This window comes from Mustela nivalis (assembly GCF_964662115.1).
Source record: "Mustela nivalis genome assembly, chromosome: X".
Taxonomy (NCBI): domain Eukaryota; kingdom Metazoa; phylum Chordata; class Mammalia; order Carnivora; family Mustelidae; genus Mustela; species Mustela nivalis.
In genome coordinates, this window is record NC_139040.1 from 14,478,013 (window position 1) to 14,503,742 (window position 25,730).

At 42.1% G+C, this 25,730-nt stretch overlaps 1 protein-coding gene across 5 annotated transcripts in view; it reads right to left on the minus strand.

The window, feature by feature from the left end:
• Nucleotides 1-4,571: 4,571 nt before the first annotated feature.
• LOC309856425 (transmembrane 9 superfamily member 2-like) overlaps nucleotides 4,572-25,730 on the minus strand; it is a 100,593-nt gene continuing 79,434 nt past the window's right edge. For 2 of the 5 annotated variants that reach the window (XM_082717619.1, XM_082717618.1), the window contains exons 13-17: nucleotides 24,270-24,429; nucleotides 19,870-20,018; nucleotides 17,543-17,654; nucleotides 15,207-15,378; nucleotides 4,572-4,776 (exon numbers count right to left, since the gene is read on the minus strand). In XM_082717619.1, the coding sequence (XP_082573745.1) occupies nucleotides 4,709-4,776; nucleotides 15,207-15,378; nucleotides 17,543-17,654; nucleotides 19,870-20,018; nucleotides 24,270-24,429 (661 nt within the window). In that variant the 3' untranslated portion in view covers nucleotides 4,572-4,708. The remainder of the gene's footprint in view (nucleotides 4,777-15,206; nucleotides 15,379-17,542; nucleotides 17,655-19,869; nucleotides 20,019-24,269; nucleotides 24,430-25,730) is intronic. The other 3 variants (XR_014307200.1, XM_082717620.1, XM_082717621.1) reach the window with 3 other exon arrangements.

Genomic DNA, 25,730 nt, shown 5'->3' on the forward strand with positions numbered 1-25,730 from the left:
GAGACATGAGCTAGAACCGGATGGGTAAACGGAGGAGTGGGTGTTGAGAATATTACAATCGTGTATCAACGGCATTTGCATCAGACAAAAAAGAGAGAACTATGAGTTTATTATATTTTAAGAATAAAAATACGAAAACAAAAGACCATGTATATATGTATATCCCCATTGAGTAATTTCTAAACCTGCCTTTAAAACCAAATTTTATGTGCTGCTTGGAGACTGAAAACCACAGAAAGATGCATTCAGTCGAGAACAGTTCTATTCAATTGTGCATTTAAGATTTTCCTTTTCCTTTGAAAAAAAAAAAAAACATTTGTGATTTAAAAGTGCCTTTTCAAAGGACTGCCACATTACCATACTGAGGCCAAGTTCCCATTGGCACAACTTACCTTCCGGTGCACAGAGGGGTGGGCTTTATCCTCCTGCCCCAGCAAGAAGAAAAACCCCTTCACACCCCAATCAAATTCATAAACCAATACTGTTATAAGGGGCCAGTAGTCTCAGACATTCTGCCCAAGGACAAGGTTTCACATATTGGTTGGTTTTAATTGGATCCTTTCTAAAATGGTTACAACGCATTTTTTGCTGAAAAGGAATAATGGACTCCTGCTTGGGGAAGGCAGAGAGATTGATGTCTGTGGCTTAATTAAATATTATTAAGTAGTGTTTGTGTTTCTTAAATAGGTGCTGTTAATCTGTCCTTGGTATTCTTCTTAAATATGCTAAATAAAGTCTAATTTTAATGTGCGTATCTGGTTATTATGCTGAGATCGGTGGGAAAACAGCAAGAAGGACACACCATGCGGTCTCCATGCCTTCTCTCTTGCTGGAAGAGACGAGACGGGATAAGCTAGCTGTATTACATGGTAGGCTGGGACATATGGGCCCCAGATTTCACATTGGGCCGGCCCAATACAAGAAACACAGGTTGAGGGAGCCATCCTGATGGGCTTGCTGGAATAGGGGCTTGGGCCTCAGTCGTCTATGAATAAAAGGGATTTCCAAGCGACAGTAGGATGGGCAGAGCAGAAAAAGGGCCAGGTGGTTTGTGGGGTTCCCAAATGCCAGCCTTCATTCCCAAGGCAGGGAGGTTTGACCAGAGGAGAGGGTAAGGAATAGCCTTCATTTTTAGGCAACAATACTGCCCAGCACCCAGGTCACCCCCCACTGGGCTCCTGCCCTTGCTGTCCCTCTACTGAGGACCAGGACACCTCCCTTGGCACAACCCCGTCTCAGCCACCTCACCTCAGCCCCAACTCACCAGGGTTTACAGAACAGTGGGGCGGATGCATGTTCGCTCGAGCCCCGGAGTGAGAAAGTTATACCTTGAACACCTACTGTGACATATGTACACACAGGACTCAGACAAGATAGTCCAATATGTCTAAAAAGCCCACCAGTTCCTCTGCGGCTGACATGCTTGACCTAGTCATAGCTCTCCTGTCTTCTCATCACCAGCAGTTCAAGGAACTGCACACCTCGTGCTTCCCAAGTGGCATTCACAACCCACACTCAGAGGTTCGGGGAGCTGTTCATCTCCGTTTCAATCAAAGTCAAGGGCTCCTCCCCAGTTTTCACTCCAAAATCAAGCTAAATTCTGACTTACACATTGTATTTCAAGATGTTCAAAGATGGCTGCCATGAGATCTGTATGCAGCTAGAGAAATAAATTTGCCCTTCTATTTCTTTTTAATACTTACTATTGAAGTATAGATCACCTACAATGATATATGAGTTTCAGGTGGACGACACAGCGATTCAACAATTCTGTAGGTTTACTCACTGCTCACCGCGACAGGTACGGTCACCACCGGTCACCATACAACATTATTACAATACGACCACATTCTCTATGCTGCACTTTCCTCTCCATCACTTACTTATCACTGGCACTTTGTACTTCTTAATCCCCTTCACCTATTTCACCCATCCCCCCACCCCTCTCCCAACTGGCCACCACCCATCTGTCTTCCGTACCTATGAATCCATTTGTTCCTTTTGTTTTTTTAAATTCTACATGAGTGAAATCACATGATACGTGTCTTTCTCTGTCTAGTTCACTTAGCATAAAACCCTCAAGGTCCAGTCATGTGTCACAAATGGCAAGAGTTCATTCTTTTTATTTTTAAGATTTTATTTATCTGACAGAGAGCACAAGGAGGCATAGAGGGAGGTGGGGGGGGATGCAGACTCCCCACTGAGCAGAGAGCCCGATGCGGGGCTCGATTCCAGGACCCTGAGATCATGACCTGAGCCCAAGGCAGAGGCTTAACCCACTGAGCCACCCAGGTGCTCCAAGAGCTCATTCTTTTAACAAATTTGCCTTTCAAGAAATCTACTACCATCAATGCTAGTAGGAGGGCTTGTGAGCTTGGATAAAACTCCCCAGCAGCCAAACCTATGGGAAGAGTCCTAGAAGCTCACTATAACACTGCTTAGTTCAAAGCATTCAGGGGAGAATGGAACTGGTCCCAACGAATCTCAGAACTGCGGTTACTCCCCTCAGGCAGGGCCTAGGGGTCGGCCTAATTCTGACACTGAGTGGGAAAAGGTGGAGAGGATCTGAAAATTCTAGTCTAGAGACACCTTTGACCTTCTATAGCCACTCCCTCTCTCACCAATCAGCTCCAGGCCCCGCAGGCCTGTTTGCCTGGGGTCTGAGCCTTCAACACAGACAAAGGCATCCTACTGGCTGGGGAATTACCTTCCTCCTGGAGGCAACTAGTCGACTTCCATCACCTCTCCCCTCCTTCAAAATGCAACTCTCTACACCCCATCCCTCCCCCTCCCAATCTCCCCTTCATTAACAACATGGCTTCTTTGATCCACACACGCACTGACAAGTGTTCCTCAGCTTAAGGAAGACTTTAAGCATGTTCATGAATTGAAGCTTGTGCATATCTAATTTTCAAACATTTTCCTCCACAAGGCCAATATTTATCAACACAACATATTGCAGAAAATACACGATTTTCATGATTGCTTTCCCAAAATTGAGAACTCGGAGAATATTTTGTCATATGAATTCCTGGCATTTGGGGAGTTAAGATACCTGACTATTGCCTAGTGAAAGCAAATAAATCCCAGAAAATTGGCTCCAAATATTTTTTATCTACACACAGTTAAGTCAAACTTGAACATTGTCAACCTCCAAATGACAGCAAACAGAAAAAGACAACCAATAACCAGCAATGTGCAGATTTAATTTGCGAATAAGAGAGCAGTACCTGGTATTTCATAAACTCGATATACTAAACCAACGTTCAGGGAGCACCTGCGCGGCTCAGCTGGTTCAGCATCTGCTTTCAGCTCAGGTCATGATCCCAGGGTCCTGGGATGGAGCACAGCCTCAGGCTCCCTGCTCAGCGGGGAGTCTGCTTCTCCCTCTTCCTCCCACCCCCATTCATGCTCTCTTGCTCTCTCAAATAAATAAAAGCTTAAAAAATAAAAAACAAAACAAAAAACAGCTGTGCTTTGTTAAAATGGTCATCCAGGGGCACCTGACTGGCTCAGTCAGGAAAGCAAGTGACTCTTGATCTCAGAGTTGTGAGTTCAAACCCCATGGTGGACCTAGAGCTTCCTTCAAAAAGTAAACAAAATAGGGGCATGGAATCTTGTTTCGGTTAAGCATGGACTCTTGGTTTCAGCTCAGGGTCCTGGGATCAAGCCCCACATCAGGCTCCATGCCCCGTGGGGAGTCTGCTTAAGATTCCCTCTCCCTTTCCCTCTTCCCTGCTCTCTCTCTCTCTCTCTCTCTAAAATAAATAAATAGGGGTGCCTGGGTGGCTCAATGGGTTAAGCCTCTGCCTTTGGCTCAGGTCATGATCTCGGGATCCTGGGATCGAGTCCCACGTCAGGCTCTCTGCTTGGTGGGGAGCCTGCTTCCTCCTCTCTCTCTCTCTGCCTGCCTCTCTGCCTGCCTCTCTGCCTGCTTGGTCTCTCTCTGTCAGATAAATAAATAAAATCTTAAAAAAAATTTTAAAATAAATAAGCCTCGCAAAAATAAATAAATACATAAATAAAATAAAACTGTTATCCAGGGCGCCTGGGTGGCTCAGTGGGTTAAGCCACTACCTTCAGCTCGGGTCATGATCTCAGGGTCCTGGGGTCGAGTCCCACATCGGGCTCTCTGCTCAGCAGGGGGCCTGCTTCCCTTTCTCTCTCTCTGCCTGCCTCTCTGCCTGCTTGTGGTCTCTCTCTGTCAAATAAATAAATAAAATCTTTAAAAAAAAAAAAAAAAAAAAACTGTTATCCAAATACAAGGGTTGAATAGTCTGTACAATCCACTTAAGTTAGAAAAATTCACATTTTACCTAAGATTTGTTTGACAAAAGTTCTGATCTATAAACGAAATGAAGAAGAAAAGGAAAAAAAATTCATCTGAAAAGCCTGTGTGCTCAGCTTTCATTTTGTAAAGAAATGTGCCTCCCTTTGCTCTAATTGCTTTCAATTAAACCTTTTTATGGTATCTTTTCAGGACAATCTGACTTAGAATAAACCTATTTCCAAAGCAACCTGTTTTTTCCACATAATCAGTATTTTGTGTCATATAAAATGAGGCCAGACAATGACATTTTTAAGTGATATATATTTAAAATGTGTAGTAGGAAGCATAGATGTACATCTCTATAGATGTTCATACTGGTACAGATGGATATATTCAAAAGCGACACTGATGAGCCTGAAGGACGTTGAGGGACATTCTTTAATCCACTTTCACCACACTGTAGATTTTAGTAATAAACCAGAAACAAGAGAAAAATCCAATTGTCCCTGAAACAAAATGAAAAAGATCCTTGTTTACCAGACACTCTAGCAAATCAAAGCAGTTTTCTCAAAAATGCAAAGCATGTCAGTTTGGAGGTGAACTACTGATTCTCTAAATCTCAAGACTCATACATTATCAAATAAAAAATCACCAGACTCTCTTGCTGAGCCAAAAGTATGAGCAGCAGGGCCGGAGGCAGCCACCTGCAACAGGGTGTGAGAATCCATCTGATTGAACGCTGCAGGTCTCGAGTCAACGCAAAAAAAAAAAAGAGTAGCTTAAGTTCTCTATTTCAAAAAGGATACAAAGAGGTCCAAGGCTAGTTTCTAGTATAATAAGCTTTAACTTGCGTCAATTTAGAAAATGTAAATAATGGTTATCACTTGATGTAACAAAAATGGCAATAATCTATTTACTTTCCTGCATACTCAGTACATAAATAAGTTTTATAAATCAAAGTTTTGTCTTATTATACTTGTGAAATATCCCACTTCTGGGGATTTATCTTAAAGAAATGACCCCATGGAGATGAAGAGGAGAAGGGAGTTGGGGGAAATCGGATGGGGAGACGGACCATGAGAGACTGTGGATGCTGAGAAACAATCTGAGGGTTTTGGAGGGGAGGAGGGTGGGAGGTTGGGGGAACCAGGTGGTGGGTATCAAGGAGGGCATGGATTGCATGGAGCACTGGGTGTGGTGCATAAACAATCAATTCTGGAACACTGAAAATAAATTTTAAAAAAAATAAAAATTTAAAAATAAATAAATAATTAATTAAATAGAACCAATCTCAAAAAAAGGAAGAAAGAAAAGAAATGACCCCATGGGGTGCATGGGTGGCTCAGTGGGTTAAGCATCTACCTTCGGCTCAGGTCATGGTCTCAAGTCCTGGGATCGAATCCCACATTGGGCTTCCTGCTCAGTGGGAAGCCTTCTTCTCCCTCTCCCGCTGTACCCTCTCCCCCAGCTTGTGCTCTCTCTTTCTCTCAAATAATAAATAAAATCTTAAAAAAAGAAATGACCCCATAGAAGAAAAAATTACATGCATAAATGATGTTCATAATACTCTGATTTATAATATTGAAAAATTACAAACAAACCAAATGCCCCCCCGATAGGTGACTTAGCTAAATGATGGACTAAGTCCTCAATAAAACAAGATAGTCATCAAAAATGACAAATTTAAAGACTATACAGGAGCATGGAGCAGTCTTTATATAATACAGTGTTAGGTAAGTCAGACCATAACTCACCAGCGTGAACCCTGTGTACACTTAAACCCATGGACTAGACAGAGCAGTTCTGGGCAAATGTTTGTTTGACATAGGGTTTCATTGAGGTTCATGTTAGAAAAACAATTCTCAGATGATATTAAGGTTCAATGACTCAAAGAAAACTCTAATAAAACTCTTTTCCAGATCCTACAATCTAATGGGGCCCCTGAAGACAATTCAATCATCTAGGAAAACATGTTAATCACAGAAAGCTGTAGGCAGGGTTTGCTTCCTTTTTCTTTGCCAGTTTCCAAGCTCAGAGTAACTTCCCATCCAATATACCATCATGCTCCCCCCACACACACCCTTCAAAGCTCCTTCTCAGAAGAGCGACATAAATCTACTCTGTTGGTAACTTATCTGTTTATAGGCCTTCCTTCTCCAGACTATAGCTGTGAGGTTTACTCGGAGCTGTACCCCCAGTGCTTAGCCTGGGGCTGGGCACACTGTAGGCACCTAACAGACATTATACAGAACTGTTTGGATGAACGGCGTAGCAACGTAAGCTCCCGAGGATGGAAATCTCTCTCCCTTTATATGAAGTTTTGTTCACTGCTAAAGCCCTGGCCTCCAGGGCTGGTGCCTGACACACAGTCGGTATTCGATACATGCTTGAATGAATGGTGAGAATTCAGAGAGGACAAGACAGAGAAAGTCCTCCAAGTTGCACTCAGAGGCATCTGAGGATGAGAGACAGGTATCGCAGACAGAGCGAGAAGTACCCATAAAGGCTTGGAACAATTAAACCTCAACAGTAGTAAGGAACAGTGAGAACCCCAGCAGAAAGACTGGGACGTTAAGGGTGTTTGATCAAAGACCGAAGGGAACACTGGGATGTGTCTGGTTGGCTCTGTCCAAAGAGCACATGACTCTTGATCTCAGGGTTATTGGTTCAAGGCCCACATTGGGTGTAGAGATGACTTAACAATAAATAAATAAACTAAGAATACTCTTGAAAATATTCAAAGGAGGGGCTCCTAGGTGGCTCAGTGGGTTAAAGCCTCTGCTTTTGGCTCAGGTTGTGGTCCCAGGATCCTGGGATGGAGCCCTGTGTCAGGCTCTCTGCTGAGAGGCTCCCCCCCTCTCTCTGCCTGCCTCTCCACCCACTTGTGATCTCTGTCAAATAAATAAATAAAATCTTTTTAAAAAAGTAAGATTGACAAAATTTAAGTAGTCACAAAATACAGAAGTACAAAGCCTAAAAGGGAACAGATACATAATAAACATTGAGAAATCAAGGGGCACCTGGGTGGCTCAGTGGGTTAATCCTCTGCCTTTGGCTCAGGTCATGATCCCAGGGTCCTGGGATCGAGCCCCGCATCAGTCTCTCTGCTCAGCGGGGAGCCTGCTTCCCCCTCTCTCTGCCTGCATCTCTGCCTGCTTGTGATCTCTGTCTGTCAAATAAATAAATAAAGTCTTTAAAAAAATATTCAAAGGAAAAAATAGAATTAAGGAAAGAGCAAAGAAAGCATATAGTAGAAAAGACCACAAAAGTAGGTAAGAGCCAGAGAGTAAATCCTAAGTTAAGAAGCTGGGATTTGATTAGGCAGGGAGCTGGGAGCCAGTGAAGATACATAAGCCAGAGAAGAAGATGACCAAATTTCTATTTCATGCCAATGACAACAATGATGGTAACAACGATGAGGTTGATACCCGTTGTTTACTAACTTCTTATATGCCTGGCTCTGGCTTAAGCGCTTACACATGGGATCAGATTGAGTCGAAGTCTCTGAGGTAAGTACTAGGATTTTCCCCCATTCTATAAGGAAACACAGGCTCAGAGAGTCTGTGGACTTGCCTTACAAAACGCAGCCAATGAGCAGTACAGCCGGGACTCAAAGCCAAGTCTGCCCGATTGCTCTAAGATAGGGAGATCAATACGGGCAGAGGTGAACACGAACTGCTTTGTGCAGAAAGACCTCAGAGAATGAGCATCCGTTGGACAGGAAAAGCTTGGGGTGTAGGCAGTAGAAATCAACTCAGGTATGAGACACCAGAGAATGTAAGCTACACCACACAAGAACGCCAGAGAACGCAGACTCTGCTTACCCCTGGGGAAAGGAACACTACCTTTCTCAATATTTCAGCACGATACTCAGGACTAGCACGATACTCAGGGCTCCCAGAGGGCCCAGAGTTGGAGTAGGTGTGTAACTACCTCCACTGGGAAAAACAGCAGGAGCTCCAGGTTTTCCGTATCCTCAAAAACAGAGAGGACACAGTCCCGCTCATTCCAAAGCGCCTGATGTGTGGATCCATAAATGTAAATCAAGACCAAAATGAGCTGGGCTTGAAGTATGAAGTTATTCCCCAGGAAAAACTGGAAGACTGTGCCTCTATTTTTTGAAAGAAGGGTCAAAAGGGTATGAGAAAGACTTGAGCTAATTCTGTTTCCATCATCATATTCTCCAGGGCAATACTGTGTCATCTTAGATGCACCGATCTTAGCTCCCCCAATTAGAGAAGTCCCCCTGATCAAACAGAGGACCACAGAGAAGATTCCACAGGCCTTCTCTGGCTGTTGGCTTGGCCTCAGCTCAAGGAAAGCGCCTCTCTGTTGAGGAGGACATGGAGAGTTGTAGTTAAGAGAATGAGCTTTGGAGTCAGACCAGCCTGGGTTGGACTGAGTCAGAAAGCCAACACTTAACTAACAGAGTGACTTCAAGCAAGTCACTTAATCTCTCTGGCCTCAGTTTCCTCATCTGTACAATGGGAGTAATATGACCTAACAGCTCATGATAGCTACACAATTAGGTGACAATCAAGTGAGATAAATACATGCAAATAGTTGGCACATAGTCAACTCAACAGAAAACAAGTGGTATTAGATCTAGGATTCCGTATTCCCCATTAACACATTGCCAAGCCCATGGAAGCTGAATAACTATTTGTTGGTTGGTTAAGTTAGCATTAATACATTTTATCCCTTTTTGATCTTTTGGCCTTTAGAACTGAAATTTTTTTTAGATTTTTAAAAATTTATTTATTTGACAGAGAGAGCACATGCACAAGCAGGGGGGGCAGCGGGCAGAGGGGGAGAGAGAAGCAGGCTCCCCGCTGAGCAGGGAGCCCAAGGCGGGGCTTGATCCCAGCACCCTGGGATCATGACCTGAGCCGAGGCAGATGCTTAACTGATCGAGCCACCCAGGTGCCCCAGAACTGAAATTTTTAATAAGGCAGGGACAAGTCGGTATAGTAAAACACGAAAGGCCCACTATAGCTAGTATTTGTGTGTTGAGGTAACTGGACTTTTCCTTCAGCGTATCCCTACACTGTGTGAGAACATGGATTCTTCACTTTAATTTAGTGATAAAATATTCACTTCACTTTAATTTAGTGATAAAATATTACATAGTAGACATTCTCAAAACATAGTGAGCTTCATTTGGTTCTTTTAATGAATAAAAATATATTCAAAGCACAGACCCTGAGTGAGAGAGCCACCAGAAAAGCTCTCTGCCCTTGCCTAATACTTCTTCTGGGTCTTAAAAACTCCTGGGACCAAACTGGCTTCAGTCCTTGCACAGTGACTGGTGATTTAGAGTCTCCGATTCTAAACAATATCTTGATTCTTGAGACAATCAAAACTGTATTTTGAAAATAGCACTAACTCCGAAGTAAAAGTGAGGTTCGAAAATAGCTCAGTCTAGACCAGGGTTTCTTAACAGTGGCACCACTGACGTTTGGGGCCCGATAATTCTTTGTTGTAGAAGGCTGTCCTGCGTGTAGTAGGATGGTCAGCAGAACTCCTAGCCTCTACCCACTAGATGTCTCTAGTACTCTTCCAGTCATGACAATTAAGAATGGTTCCACGTACTGTTAAATGTTCCCTAGGGAGCAAATTCACCCCTGGGTTGAGAAACACTGCTCTAGAATAATAGATTGTGGCTGAATAATGGACCTTGGCTACATACAGACATTTTTCATGGCTTGCCTAAAATATACATCATCATGTAAAAGATGTCATTCATTACCCAACAGCAATGCCAAGGTTTATATTAGGTTAGAAATGTCAGTATTATAATAGAAGATAGTACTTTAGACTTTTAGAGAAGGAATCTTAAGTGTTAGATTTTAATTGGTTATTGTGAGTTTATGTCCTTCCTTTCAAAATAAAACTACACTATTTCTTTTTTTTTAAACTACACTATTTCAATTCATTTTCTTTAAGATTTTTATTTATTTATTTGATAGACAGAGAGAGATCACAAGTAGGCAGAGAGGCAGGCAGAGAGAGGAGGGAAGCAGGCTCCCTGCCGAGCAGAGAGCCCGGATGTGGGGCTCGATCCCAGGACCCTGAGATCATGACCTGAGCTGAAGACAGAGGCTTAAACCACTGAGCCACCCAGGTGCCCCTTCAATTCATTTTCTTAAGACTTTAACTCACTTAGGGAACCCGGCTGCTTCAGTCAGCATGTGACTCTTGATCTTGGGGTTGTAAGTTCAAGTAGAGATTACTTAAAAATAAAAATTTTTTTAAAGACTTTAACTCGGGCGCCTGGGTGGCTCAGTGGGTTAAGCCTCTGCCTTGGGCTCAGGTCATGATCTGGAGGTCCTGGATCGAGCCCTGCATCAGGCTTTCTGCTCAGCGGGGAGCCTGCTTCCCCCTCTCTCTGCCTGCCTCTATGCCTACCTGTGATTTCTCTCTGTGTGTGTCAAATAAATAAAAATATTTTTTAAAAAAAGACTTTAACCCATTTGACATCTAAAACAAAACTTGATGCAAATAAAAAATCACTAACTATCCTCCAATCAAAACTAAGTATCCGTAAGCATCCATTAGAAATCAGAGGCAAACAATCAAATTAGAAGAAAGCAAAGTCTACACATCTGTAAGCAAAGACTTAGCTTCCTTTTTAACTAGCTTAACCAGGTGATAAGCTAGTCTTTAAAAAGCAGTTAGGCTGGGCCCCATGGGTGGCTCAGTGGGTAAAAGCCTCTGCCTTCGGCTCAGGTCATGATCCCAGCATCCTGGGATCGAGCCCCGCATCAGGCTCCCTGCTCTCTGCTCAGCAGGGAGCCTGCTTCCCCTTCTCTCTGCCTGCTCTCTGCCCACTTATGATCTCTCTCTGTCAAATAAATAAATAAAATCTTAAAAAAAAAAACAGGATTTGGGGCAAGTCACCGACACATAACTGAAATTTATTATCTTAGTCTACACAATACAAGGTTTCCATCCTGGTACCCTTGGATGATATTGTTGATATATTGTGGCTTATCTTCCCTCTCACTGTCACTTGAATCCTACTTCGACATGTTGTTTATACAACTGTAAGTGTGCCACCAACTGAAAACTGGGTAGAGGAACACCAGCCACAATGCACATCACTTCCTTTTCCTCAAAAAATGAGTGGAAGAGGGGCGCCTGGGTGGCTCAGAGGGTTAAGCCTCTGCCTTCAGCTCAGGTCATGATCTCGGGGTCCTAGGATAGAGACCCACATTGGGCTCTCTGCTCAGCGGGGAGCCTGCTTCCCCCTCTCTCTGTCTGCCTCTCTGCCTACTTGTGATCTCTCTCTCTCTTTGTCAAATGAATAAATAAAATCTTAAAAAATAATGAGTGGAAGAAAAAAATGGGATGCCATTTTAGACATATCATGTTAACAAAAAGGAAAACCACTGCTTAAGTTTTGTTTTGTTTTTTCAAAAAGTATACTCAATGCCAGCCAAGGTTGTGGAGGAACCAATACACTATGTTAATGACAGAAAAGTGTAAAGAACCATAAACCTATTCATGCTTTTTGACACTGCTATCCTATTTCACAGACTACCTTAAGGAAATAAGTCAAAACAGAAAAAAACAAGTTCAATGGACAAGAAACAGGTAATCTGCTCACTAGCTTAAGCAGTCTCACAAACGATAAATATAAAGGATTCATATTTGAATATGGATTCATATTCATACTCATATTCATATTCCATAGTTGGGGCACCGGCCTGGCTCAGTCAGAAGGGCACGGGACTCTTGATCTTGGGGTTGCAAGTTCAAGCCCCATGTTGGGTGTAGAGATTCCTTAAATAAATTTTTTTAAGTAAATAAAAATAAAAGATTTGTAGCAACATGGAAATATAATTAGTATGTGAATAATCTTCTCTACAGTCACAATACTCAATATTGAAAGATGACAGCTGTGAAGTCTTATCTCTCTGCTGCAACGACACAGAAGAATCCGAATAGCAAAGACAATGTGGTGACCACAAGGAAGAGCTTTGGATGAATGCATAATTATTCTAAATGAGTGTGAAACTCCTTGGCATTTTAAGCATGAGTGGATATTGCTAATTTTCCAGTTGCCATTTTAAAAAAACCCTCTCGGAAGCATTTGTCTACAGCAAGAAAGAGTAATCAGCAATTATTAACTGTACTTTTGTGTACATCCATATTCTCAAGACTAATGATTTAATTAAGGATGTCTTCCTCAAAAGTGAAACAACATGAACATAAGCCATAAGCCTTACTTCCCACGGCGAACCTCAAAATATAATGATGATGACAAAATAAAAGGAACTCAACAGAAAAAATATATAGAATGATGAACTGTAAAGAGATGCCATTTAAGGGTCTATAAGCAGACAAGGCTTCTTAAAGAAGAGTTCTAGAGAATAGATGCCAAAAACACACATCATGGGATGCCTGGGTAGCTCAGTCAGCTGAGTGTCCAACTCTTGATTTTGGCTCAGGTCATGATCTCAGGGTTGTGGGTTCGAGCCCCCCCCACCCCATACCACTGGGCTCTGCACACAGCGGGGAGTTCAATTCTCCATTCCACCCACCCCCCGCCCCTCCCCACCACGCTCGGTCTCTCTAAAATAAATAAATCCATCAAATATGGAAAGAAATTAAAATGAGTCAGTCTGGGGGAAAGGAAGCACTACACTCACTGGAGTTGGCATGTTGAGTTGGTAGTGCCAGTGTGACATGCAAATGCTCAGAATCTAACTGCCTAGAAGTTACAGCTTGAGATACAGACTTAGGAGCTGTCAGCACTGGGGACCTAGACGAAGCCATGGGACTGAATGAGCTCTGAAAGGGAGAGGGTACAAAGAGAGGACTGGAATGCTGAAGACTGAACCCTGTATAGAGGCTAGAGGTAGGTGACAGGAAGAGGAAGGCAAAAGAAGGTCCAGAGCAGTACAAGGAGAATGATACAAATCACACTGAGAGAGTTTCACAGAATAGGTGCTGATTAGTTAGCTGCAGAAACTAAGGAGGTTGAAAGTTAGGAAAAGGCCATTAGATCTGGCAAGGGATCACCAACCTTCAAGAGACAGTATTCAGGCGCACCTGGGCAGTTCAGTCGGTTGAGGTTCTGCCTTTGGCTCAGGTCATGATCATGTGGTCCTAGGATTAAGCCCCACATTGGGATCCTTGCTCAGGGGGGCCTGCTTCTCCCTCTCCCTCTGATGCACCCCTGCTGCTTGTGCCCTCTCACTCCCTCTCAAATAAATAAATAAAATCTTTTTTAAAATCTTAGTATTAAAAAAAAGAATCAGTATTCAGTGGAGTGTGACCAAAGAGACGACAAGTGATGGAGCCAACCAAGGGGAGAAGATTTCTGTCAGCAGTGTGACCATTCAGCATTCCATCTACCTTCTGAAGGAAGCTGTTGTCATACAAGACTCCCAGGAAAAAAGCAACCTGAGTCAAAGTGCTAGGTATTGAAGAAAACAGAAGCCTGAAATTACTGTGTGAGACAAATCCAACTGCACAGCACCCAAATATAAAAGCCAGTCAGTCACTGAGGGAGAAATCCAAAACAAAAGACACAAGGGGTAGAGACAACGTCTACACACAGCATCATGGGGGAACTTCACCAACAATACTGAGGAAAAGAGAGCAGACATAAAAGAGTACATCCTGTAGGATTCCACTTATGCACAATTCACAAACCGGCCAAATTAACCCATGACGCTAGGAGTTAGGGGAGCAGCTGCCTTTGGGGAAGGCGAGTAGAGAGAAGTGGCTCCCGGGGCACTGATTGTGTACCATTCACTGACACCAGTGCCAGTTACAAAAGTGCGTTTACTTGGCGATAACTCACTGAGCTGTGCGTGCATGTTGTGTGCACATCTCTGGATGCGTATTTCAAATGAGAAGTTAGAAAAACCGCAAAACACAGGAGGATCCTGGTTAGACCAGGATGGTGAGATGCCGTCAGGCCCTCAGTTTTATCTAAAACATCTGGTGGCTGAGATATGAGAGGAATCCTGCACAGTCTTCTTTGACCTGAGGAGATGAGGCTGGTAGGTCATAGGTAATACAGTATTAAACAGGGAGCCACCACCAAGATGCCTTGGTTTCTCAGATAACAGACTGGTCTTAAGGCTTTGATTTCTGACACATTTCCACAGTTTACGTATCTGTTGAACCTGACAGTTAGAGACAATACTTGAAATTTGTCCAAGTGACCTACATAAGTCATACAACTTGAAAGAAGAACCAGAACTTAAAAGTGAGGCAGGTAGAAGGGCGCCTGACTGGCTCGGTTGGAGGAGCTTGCGATTCTTCTTGATCTCAGGGTCGTGAGTTCAAGCTCCATGTCAGGTATGAAGATGACTTAAAAGTAAAATCTTAAAAAAAAAAAAAAAAAGTGAGGCAGATGGAATGGAACACTGCCTCGCTCGTCCTGAAAGGGTCTCCAAGCTCTCAACTTCATTATTTCTCTAAATGGATCATTTTATAAACCACTCCATGTTGCCACCTACATCAAGCATTAATCTAAACAAGAGTTGCCATCACGTCTTGGACTCAAATAACAACCCCAAATGAGTAATCCTGAGAAGTATACATCTTGTCCCTCGTATCTAATTGCTCAAATGACTACACATTCATTTAATCTATTTTTGCTAATTTAAAAGTTATTCAAGCCAGTTAATGTTTATGCTCGGAGGCCATTCAAAGATGATTACACATAACCCTTTCTGTACTTTGGAACACATCCCTACTGCTTAAAAACATTCACCAGGGACAACCTTGAAGCTAAGTACATAAGGTCCCTCCAGTTCCCCAGGCTTTGCAATCTTTTATCCCCAAAGCATAAAAACGAACGTGATGACTTTGTTCCCTATTCCTTCCATTAATTGTTAATTGATGCTTATTACATTATGGCTACCTCCAGGTCTCTTCAGAGAGTCTGAAATGCATGAAGTAGTTCTGTGGTTACCTGTAAAAAGGAAGAAGATCAGGACGATGACCATTGTGTACCCAAAGTATAAAATGCTGCTTGCAAAGCCTGTGATCTGAAGTTTGGAGAAAAAGTAATGAACCGCATAAATGAAAAGGTAGACAGCTGTGAAACTGCTGGTAAAAAAGGCTCTCCACCACCAACGATAATCCTGCAAAAAGAAATAGAAAAAAAATAACTTTTTAGGTGAAATCTAACTATAAATGAGTTAGCAATTATTGTCATAAAATAGGCTCCATTAGATTACGGAGTAAGAGAAATAAAAGGGAAACTTCCATAAGAAGTTCAACGTGAAGGGTGCTGGGTGGCTCAGTTAGTTAAGAGACTGCCTTCAGCTGAGGTCATGATCCTGGGGTCCTGGGATGGAGAACTGGCTCTCTGCTCAGCGGGGAGCCTGCTTTTCCCCTCTCCCTCTGCCTGCTGCTCCCGCTGCTTGTGCTCTCTGTCTCAAATAAATTAATTTTTTAAATTCTTTTTTTTAAAAAAAGAAATTCAATATGGTATACACTATCTGACTAATGTAGCTCTGCTTAGGGTGCCTTAACTTGTATAAACTCCTTGTTTCCAGGGAGACCACGTGTGCCTTCAGGGTCTGCACTCGTAATGCACCCGTCTTTTCTATCAGGACGCTGCCTCAGCCTTGGAAGGCTTTTCCGGTCAGCTTCAATTTACTGGCCAGAGCTGCCTCGGGCTAGGTAGGAAACTGTTAGTATAGAACTTCAGATTGAGTTTTACAGCGAATTCGATTTGTTTTACCCTACTGAAGCTGGGATCCATGGAGGCATGACGGAGGTCAATACGCAGGTTCTGCGTATTCTGCGGGCTCCTGCTGATGCTAATTTTACTCTAAGGGGTGGGTAGAGCCTGCAGACTCTTATCTCAAGGTTGAGTTCAAGCCCCACATTGGGTGTAGAGTCTACTTTAAAAAGAAAAAAAGGAAAGAATTTTACTGGAAAGTCACTATGGTCAGGGGCTAAGGGGATCTACAGTGCAGAAAAGAGTTGACATAGCAGGTTTGAAGTTACTATCTTTAGAAGGGCCCACTTGCAAATTTGGCGCTTAGCTTACATCTGGGAATTTGGCATTTAATCATTTCCTAATGATAAGACTGGTTTGCTATACCTAGACTATACAAACAATGTGATTGATGATGAGCACTTGCTTTCCTTTTGGGAGTCTGGAATTTTTGTAGTTGCTACGCAGAAGTTGCCTGTGTGATTAGCTCCTAATGAAGACCTTGGATGCGGAGTCTCCAATGGGCTTCCCTGAGCACAAACACTGCATATCTATTACTATATTTTTTGCTGCCCGAGAAAGAAGCACAATTGATGTATTCTCTTATGGAAAAGAGAAAGCATGGAAAGACTGAATGTGGATTTCTCCAGGCTCTACCTGTGTCTTTTCCCCTTGCCGAACCTGTTGTGTATCCTTCGGCTGCAATGGGCCGTAGCCATGTGTACATCTATATGCTGAGCCCCGTGAGTCCTTCCACTGAACTGTCCAATATGTAGGTGGTCTTGGGAGCCTCCAAAACATTTTTTTTTTCTTAAGTAGGCTCCAAACTCAGCGTGGAGCCCAATGCGGGGTTTGAACTCATGACCCTGGAGCTGAGATCAAGAGCTGGATGTTTAACTGACTGAGCCACCTGGCACCCCATCTAAGAAATAGAAGTAGATACATGATATGTCTATGAAAATGCTCTCAGACATCAGGTACACGATTGTCATTCCCTAAACTCTCTATTGTCACCTTTAGAGAGTCACACCAAAACAAGAAAGATGTAGGGCATTTATGAAAATAATGTTCACTACCACCTTAATTATCCAGAATAACATCAGAAAAAAAAATGGGGGTGGAGTGGGGTTAGCAGAACTATTTATGTCCATGGTAACCAAAAGGCAATGAAATGAAAATAAGAGAAAGGGCCTTTAGCAGCAACCTCAAACCCATAAAACACAATGCTGGCCTAAGTGGCGAAATTTTAATTGTTATTAAAAAAAAACACTATTGAAGCAGATCTTTTATAGGTCTAAATATCAAATCAGTTCCCTATATTTTTCTATGTTAGCTGAATATTACATAGCAATTACAGTAACTAGCCAGAGAGAAATTGCATTCTGTTTAAATTTTCCATCAAAGTTACATTAACTTGATCAAAATCAAAATGTGTCATCAGGAAAACAATATAAAACTGATGCCACATTCCTGAAACCATGCGGTTAACAGTTGTTTCAATTCCTTCCTCAACACAAGCTCCTCATTCCATTAACACGAGTTTGGGAAGCAGAAAATACATTCATTTCTTAGGTCTTTACCTCAGCACACAAATGGAAATAACACAGCAAAACTGTAGCTTCTGAACAGGTAATCAGGAGAATTATAAAGACCAAGAAAAGGAAGCCAAACATGAAGTACATCTGATGAGACCTGAAAATAAAAATGACAGCTTTAAAATTAACTTCGAGTACACAGAAAGCCCAATCCAAATCCAATACGAGAGATGGCCACACTTCTCGAACCTTAGCCATTCATTCCAAACCTTGATCTATCCATCCAGTATCCAAAAGAGACTTCCTGACCTGTGTGGCTTCTGAGTACCCCGCCCATCCTGTCCAGACGGGTAACCCCGTCTGGCTACTAACCCATAATTCCCTGCTCACGTAATTGAGACCCATCAGTATCTCTGTCATTTTCTTTATGCACACATTAAACCACGCTTTCTTTTTAGCAACGGAAGGTTGTAAGTGCCATAAATATCAGCGGCGACGTTATATAACAGAAAACCACAGAATCAAATACGCTTTGCCTTTGAAGCTCTATTGATAGGCAGCCTCTCCCGATGGGACTTGCTAGCACAGCGCACATAATTCTATTAAATATACTTTCAGACATGCATCCTCTTAAAGCTCTGTGTGTGGACTCCATTTCTGCCAGACTTTGCAGGAACAAAGTCATTTCTTTCATTATGACAGAGCTGAGCTGACTAAATTGGGATGAGCAATTTTTAAGAGCCTCCTGAAGAAAAGAAACTGAGGAACCAATCAATACCCCATTTTACACTCTCCTGCAGAATGCATTCCCCGGGCACAAGGGCGAGGGACAGGGCTTGGGGAGAATCTTATTTTTTTTTTAAGATTTTATTTATTTATTTGACAGAGACCAGAAGTAGGCAGAGAGAGAAGAAGAAGCAGGCTCCCTGCTGAGCAGAGAGCCCAATGTGGGGCTTGATCCCAGTACCCTGGGATCATGACCTGAGCCGAAGGCAGAGGCTTTAATCCACTGAGCCACCGAGGCATCCTGGGAGAATCATTTCGATAATGAACATATACACAGTTGTATACGGCAAGCACCCTCTGTTTCACTGAAATAAAACTTGTCTGAAGACTCTTCTAGTTTTCACTTGAAAATTATTTTCCCATCAAAAACATCTGGAAAATGCAGTTACTATAATCGATTTTACAGCAGGTTAAATATTTAGTTGCTGACAAGGTAACAGACTTTATTGCTTATCTTTTAAACAAATTTGGCACAATGCTGTTTAAAAGGTAAGCGATTAATGTGCATGATTAAGCCTAACTTTTGAGGACTTGAAGCTGTGCCTGGAAGGTGGCTTTGGGACAAAAGCATTCTAAACACACACAGCTGGCTACTGCATTTGATTTGATCATGTGTTTGTCCCATCTCAAAAACTCCCTCCAGAGCGCCACCCCACTGACCAGCTCCTGAAACCAGAATGCAGTCAAAAAATCAGGAATTAAGGAAAATAAAGGGACTTGGGAGAAGCTGAAGCTGTCGCACTTGCATCAGAGAGCTCGGATTCTTACTTAACATATCAAGATTCTTAAATCACGACAGATTCAAAGTAGCCAAGAGAAAGGGGAACGCTGTAAGGAACAAGCATCCCAACATCAGAGATAACAGCTGACAGACAGGAAAGCAGAAAAATATTACTCACATACAGCTCAGTATAGATGAAGACCCAGAGTCAGTGGTCTTCAAGGTATTTTTAGCGGAGGAACTCTGAAATCTTGCATGGAAGGTCAGTACGGAAAAAAGAGATACATGGGAGCCACCTCTTCCCATGTTCAGACGCCTCCTTCCAAGGGACACCCCCACCCCACCTCCTGCAAAGGCTCAAAGAAGTATGGTGGGAGCCAACTTTCTAAGTCATCCGGAAAGGCTTAAAAAGAGGTTATTACTTTTGTAAAAAAGGAAACCCGCATAGAAATTTCCATCAAGGGCGCCTGGGTGGCTCAGTGGGTTAAGCCGCTGCCTTCGGCTCGGGTCGTGATCTCAGGGTCCTGGGATGGAGTCCCACGTCGGGCTCTCTGCTCGGCGGGGAGCCTGCTTCCTCTGCCTGCCTCTCTGCCTACTTGTGATCTCTCTCTGTCAAATAAATAAATAAAATCTTTAAAAAAAAAAAAAGAAATTTCCATCAAAAAGTGTCTTCAAAAACTTGTGAATTAAGTCTTAATTCCCTAGGAAACTCCCCTGGGGTCAGATCGCCATTTCCTGGATACAAAAATGTGGGAGGGGGGACAACTGAAGTTTTATCATACCAGAATTAAACCTCCTTGAAATACAGGAAAATTAACTGATCAACAATTAAGATTTTTTGAGATTATGAAGATATAATACTCACCACATACTGTTTAGAATGAAAAAGAGTTGAATAAAAATACAGCCAAAAGGTAAAATGCCACCGATTATGATGCCAAAAATAGGTTTAGTAAAGAAATTCTGCCGAGGAATGTGACGGGGAATCTGGTTTGTGTGAACTGGACACCTAAACTGCTCGAAAAGAAATTCAAGTGAAAATCAGAATAACATGAAACTGAAGTGAATTTATATACTTATAATCACATACTGAATCCTAAATTGGAACAGGTCAAGGAACACTGCAGAGGCTAGACCAACTCTATGCGAGAGAAACATAATGCAAGCCATATATGCAATCTTAAAGCGTTTAGAAGCTGCATTTTAAAAAAGTGGAAAGAAATAGGCAACATCATGGCGCCTGGGTGGCTCAGTCGGTTAAGCGTCTGCCTTTGGCTCAGGTCATGATCTCAGGGTCCTGGGATCGAGCCCCGCATTGGGCTCCCTACTCACTTGAGAGCCTGCTTCTCCCTCTTCCTCTGCCCTTCCCGTCCCTTGTACTCTCTCTCACTCTCTCAGAAAAATAAATTTTAAAAATTTTAAAAAGAAATAGGCAGAATCAATTTATGAATACATTTCATTTGATCTAACATAGCCAAATATTATCAGTTAAACTTGTCATCCATACAAAAAGTACTAACTTGATGTTTTTTATTTTGTTGCTGTTGTTCTGTTTGAAATTCACTGTGCATTTTTTTTTAAGATTTTACTTATTTGGGGCGCCTGGGTGGCTCAGTGGGTTAAGCTGCTGCCTTCGGCTCAGGTCATGATCTCAGGGTCCTGGGATCGAGTCCCGCATCGGGCTCTCTGCTCGGCAGGGAGCCTGCTTCCCTCTCTCTCTGCCTGCCTCTCCGACTACTTGTGATTTCTCTCTGTCAAATAAATAAATAAAATCTAAAAAAAAAAAAAAAGATTTTACTTATTTATTTGAGAGAGAGACAATGAGAGAGAGCATGAGGGGGAGAAGATCAGAGGGAGAAGCAGACTCCCCATGGAGCTGGGAGCCAGATGTGGGACTCAATCCCAGGACTCCAGGATTATGACCTGAGCTAAAGACAGTTGCTTAACCAACTGAGCCACCAAGGCGCCCCCACTTTGTATTTTATACTTCCTTACAACACTTACCAGTTTGGAACTTGCCATATTTCAAGCACTCAAAAGTCATATGGGGTGGGGGGCGCCTAAGTGGCTCAGTGGGTTAAGCCTCTGCCTTTGGCTCAGGTCATGATCTTAGGATCCTGGGATTGACCCCCGCATCAGGCTCTCTTCTCCTTCCCTCTCTCTCTCTCTGCCTGCCTCTCTGCCTACTTGTAATCTCTGTCTGTCAAATAAATAAATAAAATCTTTAAAAAAGAAAAAAGTCATGTGGGGCTGGTGACCACCATACTAGAGAGCACGCAGCTACATAATAAGAGACTTTTATCCTTTCTTATCACTTTCAAGGAAGAGATTAGACAAGATTTAGTGGTGATTATTCCAATATGAAGTATTTGATAACAAAAAGTCCACTCAGAATGTATAGAAAAAGCTGAAAGACTCCATCAAAAAATTGCTAGAACTACTACATGAATTCAGCAAAGTTGCAGGATATAAAATCAATGTACGGAAATCAGTTGCATTTCTATAGACCCATAATGAAGCAGCAGAAAAAGAAATCAAGGAATCAGTCCCATTTACAATTGCACCAAAAACAATGAGATACCTAGGAATAAACTTAACCAAAGAGGTAAAAGATCTCTACTCTGAAAACTATAGAATACTTATGAAAGAAACTGAAGAGGACACAAAGAAATGGAAAAACGTTCCATGCTCATGGAGTGGAAGAACACTGTTAATTGTCAAAACTACCCAAAGCAGTCTATATTATCAAATGCAATCCCGAATCAAAAATGCAATCCCTATCAAAATACCAATAGCAGGGGTGCCCGGGTGGCTCAGTGGGTTAAGCCTCTGCCTTCAGCTCAGGTCATGATCTCAGGGTCCTAGGATCGAGCCCCACATCAGGCTCTCTGCTCAGCAGGGAGCCTGCTTCCCGTCTCTCTCTGCCTGCCTCTCTGCCTACTTGTGTTCTCTCTCTCTCTATGTCAAATAAATAAATAAAATCTTTTTTAAAAATACCAACAGCATTTCTCACAGAGCTGGAAAAAACAATCCTAAAATTTGTATGGAATCACAAAAGACCCACATAACCAAAGCAATCCTGAAAAAAGAAAAGCAAAGCTGGAGGCATCATGATTCCGGACTTCCAAGTTACATTACAAAGCTATAGTCATTGAGGCAGTATGGTGCTGGCATACAGACACACAGATCAATGGAACAGAATAGAGAACCCAGAAATGGACTGTCAACTCCATGGTCAACTAATCCTCGACAAAGCAGGAAAAAATGTCCAATGGAGAAAAAGACAGTCTCTTCAACAAATGGTGTTGGGAAGACTGGACAGCAACCTGCAGAAGAATGAACCTGGACCGCTTTCTGACACCATACACAAAAATAGATTCCAAATGGATGAAAGATCTACATGTGAGACAGGCAACCATCAGACCCTAGAAGAGAACACAGGCAGCAAACTCTTTGCTCAGCCATAGCAACTTCTTACTAGGCATGTTGCTGGAGGCAAGGGAAACAAAAGCAAAAATGAACTATCGAAACTCATCCAGATGAAAAGCTTCTGTGCAGCAAAGGAAACAAAACTAAAAGGCAGCCTGCAGAATGGCAGAAGATATTTGCAAATGGCATAGCTAATAAAGGGCTGGTATCCAAAATCTGTAGAGGTCATCAAACTTAACATCCGAAAAACAAAAATCCAATTAAGAAATGGGCAGAAGACATGAACAGACATTTTTCCAAAGACATCCAGATGGCCAACAGACACATGAAAAAGTGCTCCACATCACTCATCATCAGAGAAATACAAATCAAAACCATAGTAAAATACCACCTCACACCATTCAGAACGACTAAAATGAACAAGACAGGAAACAACAGGTGCTAGTGAAGATGTGGAAGAAGGGGAATCCTCTTGCACTGTTGGTGGGAATGCAAGCTGATGCAGCCACTCTGGAAAACTGTATGGAGGTTTCCCAAAAAAGTTAAAAACGGAACTACCCTACAACCCAGCAATTGTACTACTAGGTATTTACCCAAAGGATCCAAAAATACAGATTTAAAGGGGCACATGCACCCTGATGTTTATAGCAGCAAAGTCCACAATAGCCAAACTATGGAAAGAGCCCAGATGTCCATTGACAGATGAATGGATAAAGAAGATGTCATAGGTACATATACATATACATATATATAACTATAGTAGATAGATAGATGTGGTATGTATATATACACACATATAGAGAGATGTAGTACACACACACACACACAAAGTACACACACACACACACACACACACAAAGCATGGACTATTTCACAGCCATCAAAAAGAATGAAATCTTGCTACATGCAACCATGCGGTTAGAGCTAAAGGGTATTACACTAAGCAAAATAAGTCACTCAGAGAAAGACAAATACCATATGATCTCCCTCATATGGGGAATTTAAGAAACAAAGAGATGAGCATAGGTGAAGGGAAGAAAAAGAGAGAGGGAAGCGGACGGTGAGGCTCTTAATCGAGAGAGGGTTGTTAGAAGGAGGCGGGTGACACACGGACCACATGGGGATCCAGGGAGGCACTTGCTGTGGTGCCACTGGGTGGTCTTCGTAAGGGATGAATCGATAAATCCTACTTCTGAAACCAGTATTAAAGTATATGGTAACTAACCAGAATTTAAATGAAATTTTGGACCAAAAAAAAAAAAAAAGAGAGAATTTCTCTTAAAATGTGTCAGTGCTTTTCAGGCGTCTTTCTTTTTTTCTGCTCTGTGTGGAACCAGCTCGTGTTTTGTCTTATCTGATTTCTCTCCTGCAAATGCACACCATATCTTTGTACAATCCTTTTGCAGGCTGGCCTCATTTAGCTTTTTTGATATCCTGCTCCTTTACCCTATGCATGGAATAGGCTAACTTCAGATCTATAAACTGAATAGCTCCATTTTTCAGACTGTATCTTTGCTTTCTTCCCCCACTCCATAATCTTATTACTTTTCTGACTTTGTTAAAGTCAGCCTTCTAACAATATGTCCCTTTAATTTCATCTAACAGAGATAGACAGAAATATAAACAACCTATAAAATGGGAAGTACATTAAATAGTGTCTTTTGAAGTGTTACTGTGTTTCATTTTTTTAATTTTTTTAAATTTTTTATTCTAACATGATTATTCTTTGTAGTTTTTGCCAATGGTACATTTCACTTTCCATGTATAGTAATATACGCTTTGAGGTATTATTACAGACATTAGTCAATGGCCAAAAGCAGGATTTTACAAATTTACCTTTATCTTGCTTCCGAAGTATGCACCCAAAAATGTTAATGGTACAGAAATTCCAAGCCACAGCGCAAGGATACCTATCAGGGTACCAAAGGAGATGGCAGCTGATGACCTTTCCACCCAAAGAATCAGGTTCATAAAGAACAGGTCGATGAAGACGACACTAGGGAGAAAAAAAAAAAAATCAGGAAACAATACGCTTTCAGGAAAATGTTATAATTATACTTGATGTGAATGTCGGGAAATTCTTTTGGTGGGAAGGCTAGAATAAATGACAAGGCAAAACCCTAGAAGAATATTGTGCCTCACTGTGGAAACCCAGCCACTGAGCTGGGGCTTAACCCTAACACCATGTAACGAGCCAGCAGTTGAGTCCAGCAAGCGTTGACTTAACACAAAAGCTTTCAATCAGTCACTCAAAATCAAGGGGTCAGCTGTGAATCTACTGGGTAAATCACCAGGCGAGCTACTGTCCCCCTGTGGGCTCCAGCCAAGCTTGGCCAAAGCTACAGGTGAGTCTGGGTATGGATGTGGGTGTTTCTGACACCCACATTTTAAGTTTTCTTAAAAGATGAGAATGCTACTGTGCTTTTGAAAGGCTCATGTGTGCTCCTGCCAGAGATGCATGTGATTTGAAGCCCTTCCAAATGACAACAAACCTTAGGTCTCATCACTTTCTGGCATCTTAATAAGGGATTCTGGTTTCCTACGATTTAACCATACTTCTTCAAATGTTTCTTAATACCTTTCTGCTCTAATAAATTTGTTCAGCCACAATACTCCTCTGCCAAATTTCCCAACCTTTGAGAGATTCATTTCAGCTGTTATCATTCCACGGCCAGAAAAATTACTTCTCACTTGACAAATCATAACCTCCCTTCTTATACATAAACTCAATTAACCCGTCTCAACAATTTCCCTTTTGAAAGTACACTCTAGAATGTTAATATGTGTTTAACAATTCTGTAACTGCCCTTCAGTTTCAAGTTTTTATATTCTAAATAGCTCTTCCTTTGTTGATCTCTAATTATTTCTAGACCTTTTCATGGAATCTTAAACAGCAAAACTAAAAGGAAACTAAAGATGTCATCTGGGGTCATCTCCTACCTGAAACATTTATTCACATGTTCATCAAACATTTATTGAGTACCTGTGTGTTAGCCCCTGGAGTTCAGAGGTAAATAAAAACCCTTGCTCTGAAAACCTTAGTCTGGTGGGAGAGAGAGATAAATAAATTACAATACAACATGGGATATACTATAGCAGATGACAAAGACAGAGCAGTAGGAACAAAGAAGAAAAGAGTGACCAAAAATACTTTATAGCTCACAAAACAATTTCACAATCCATTAGTTCATTTACTTCTCTAAACGACTGTGACACAGGCATTACCAGGCAAGGAAACGGACAATCAGGAAGGTTGTAGGACTTCTCCCAAAGTCACTTACCTAATACCCAGGGCCT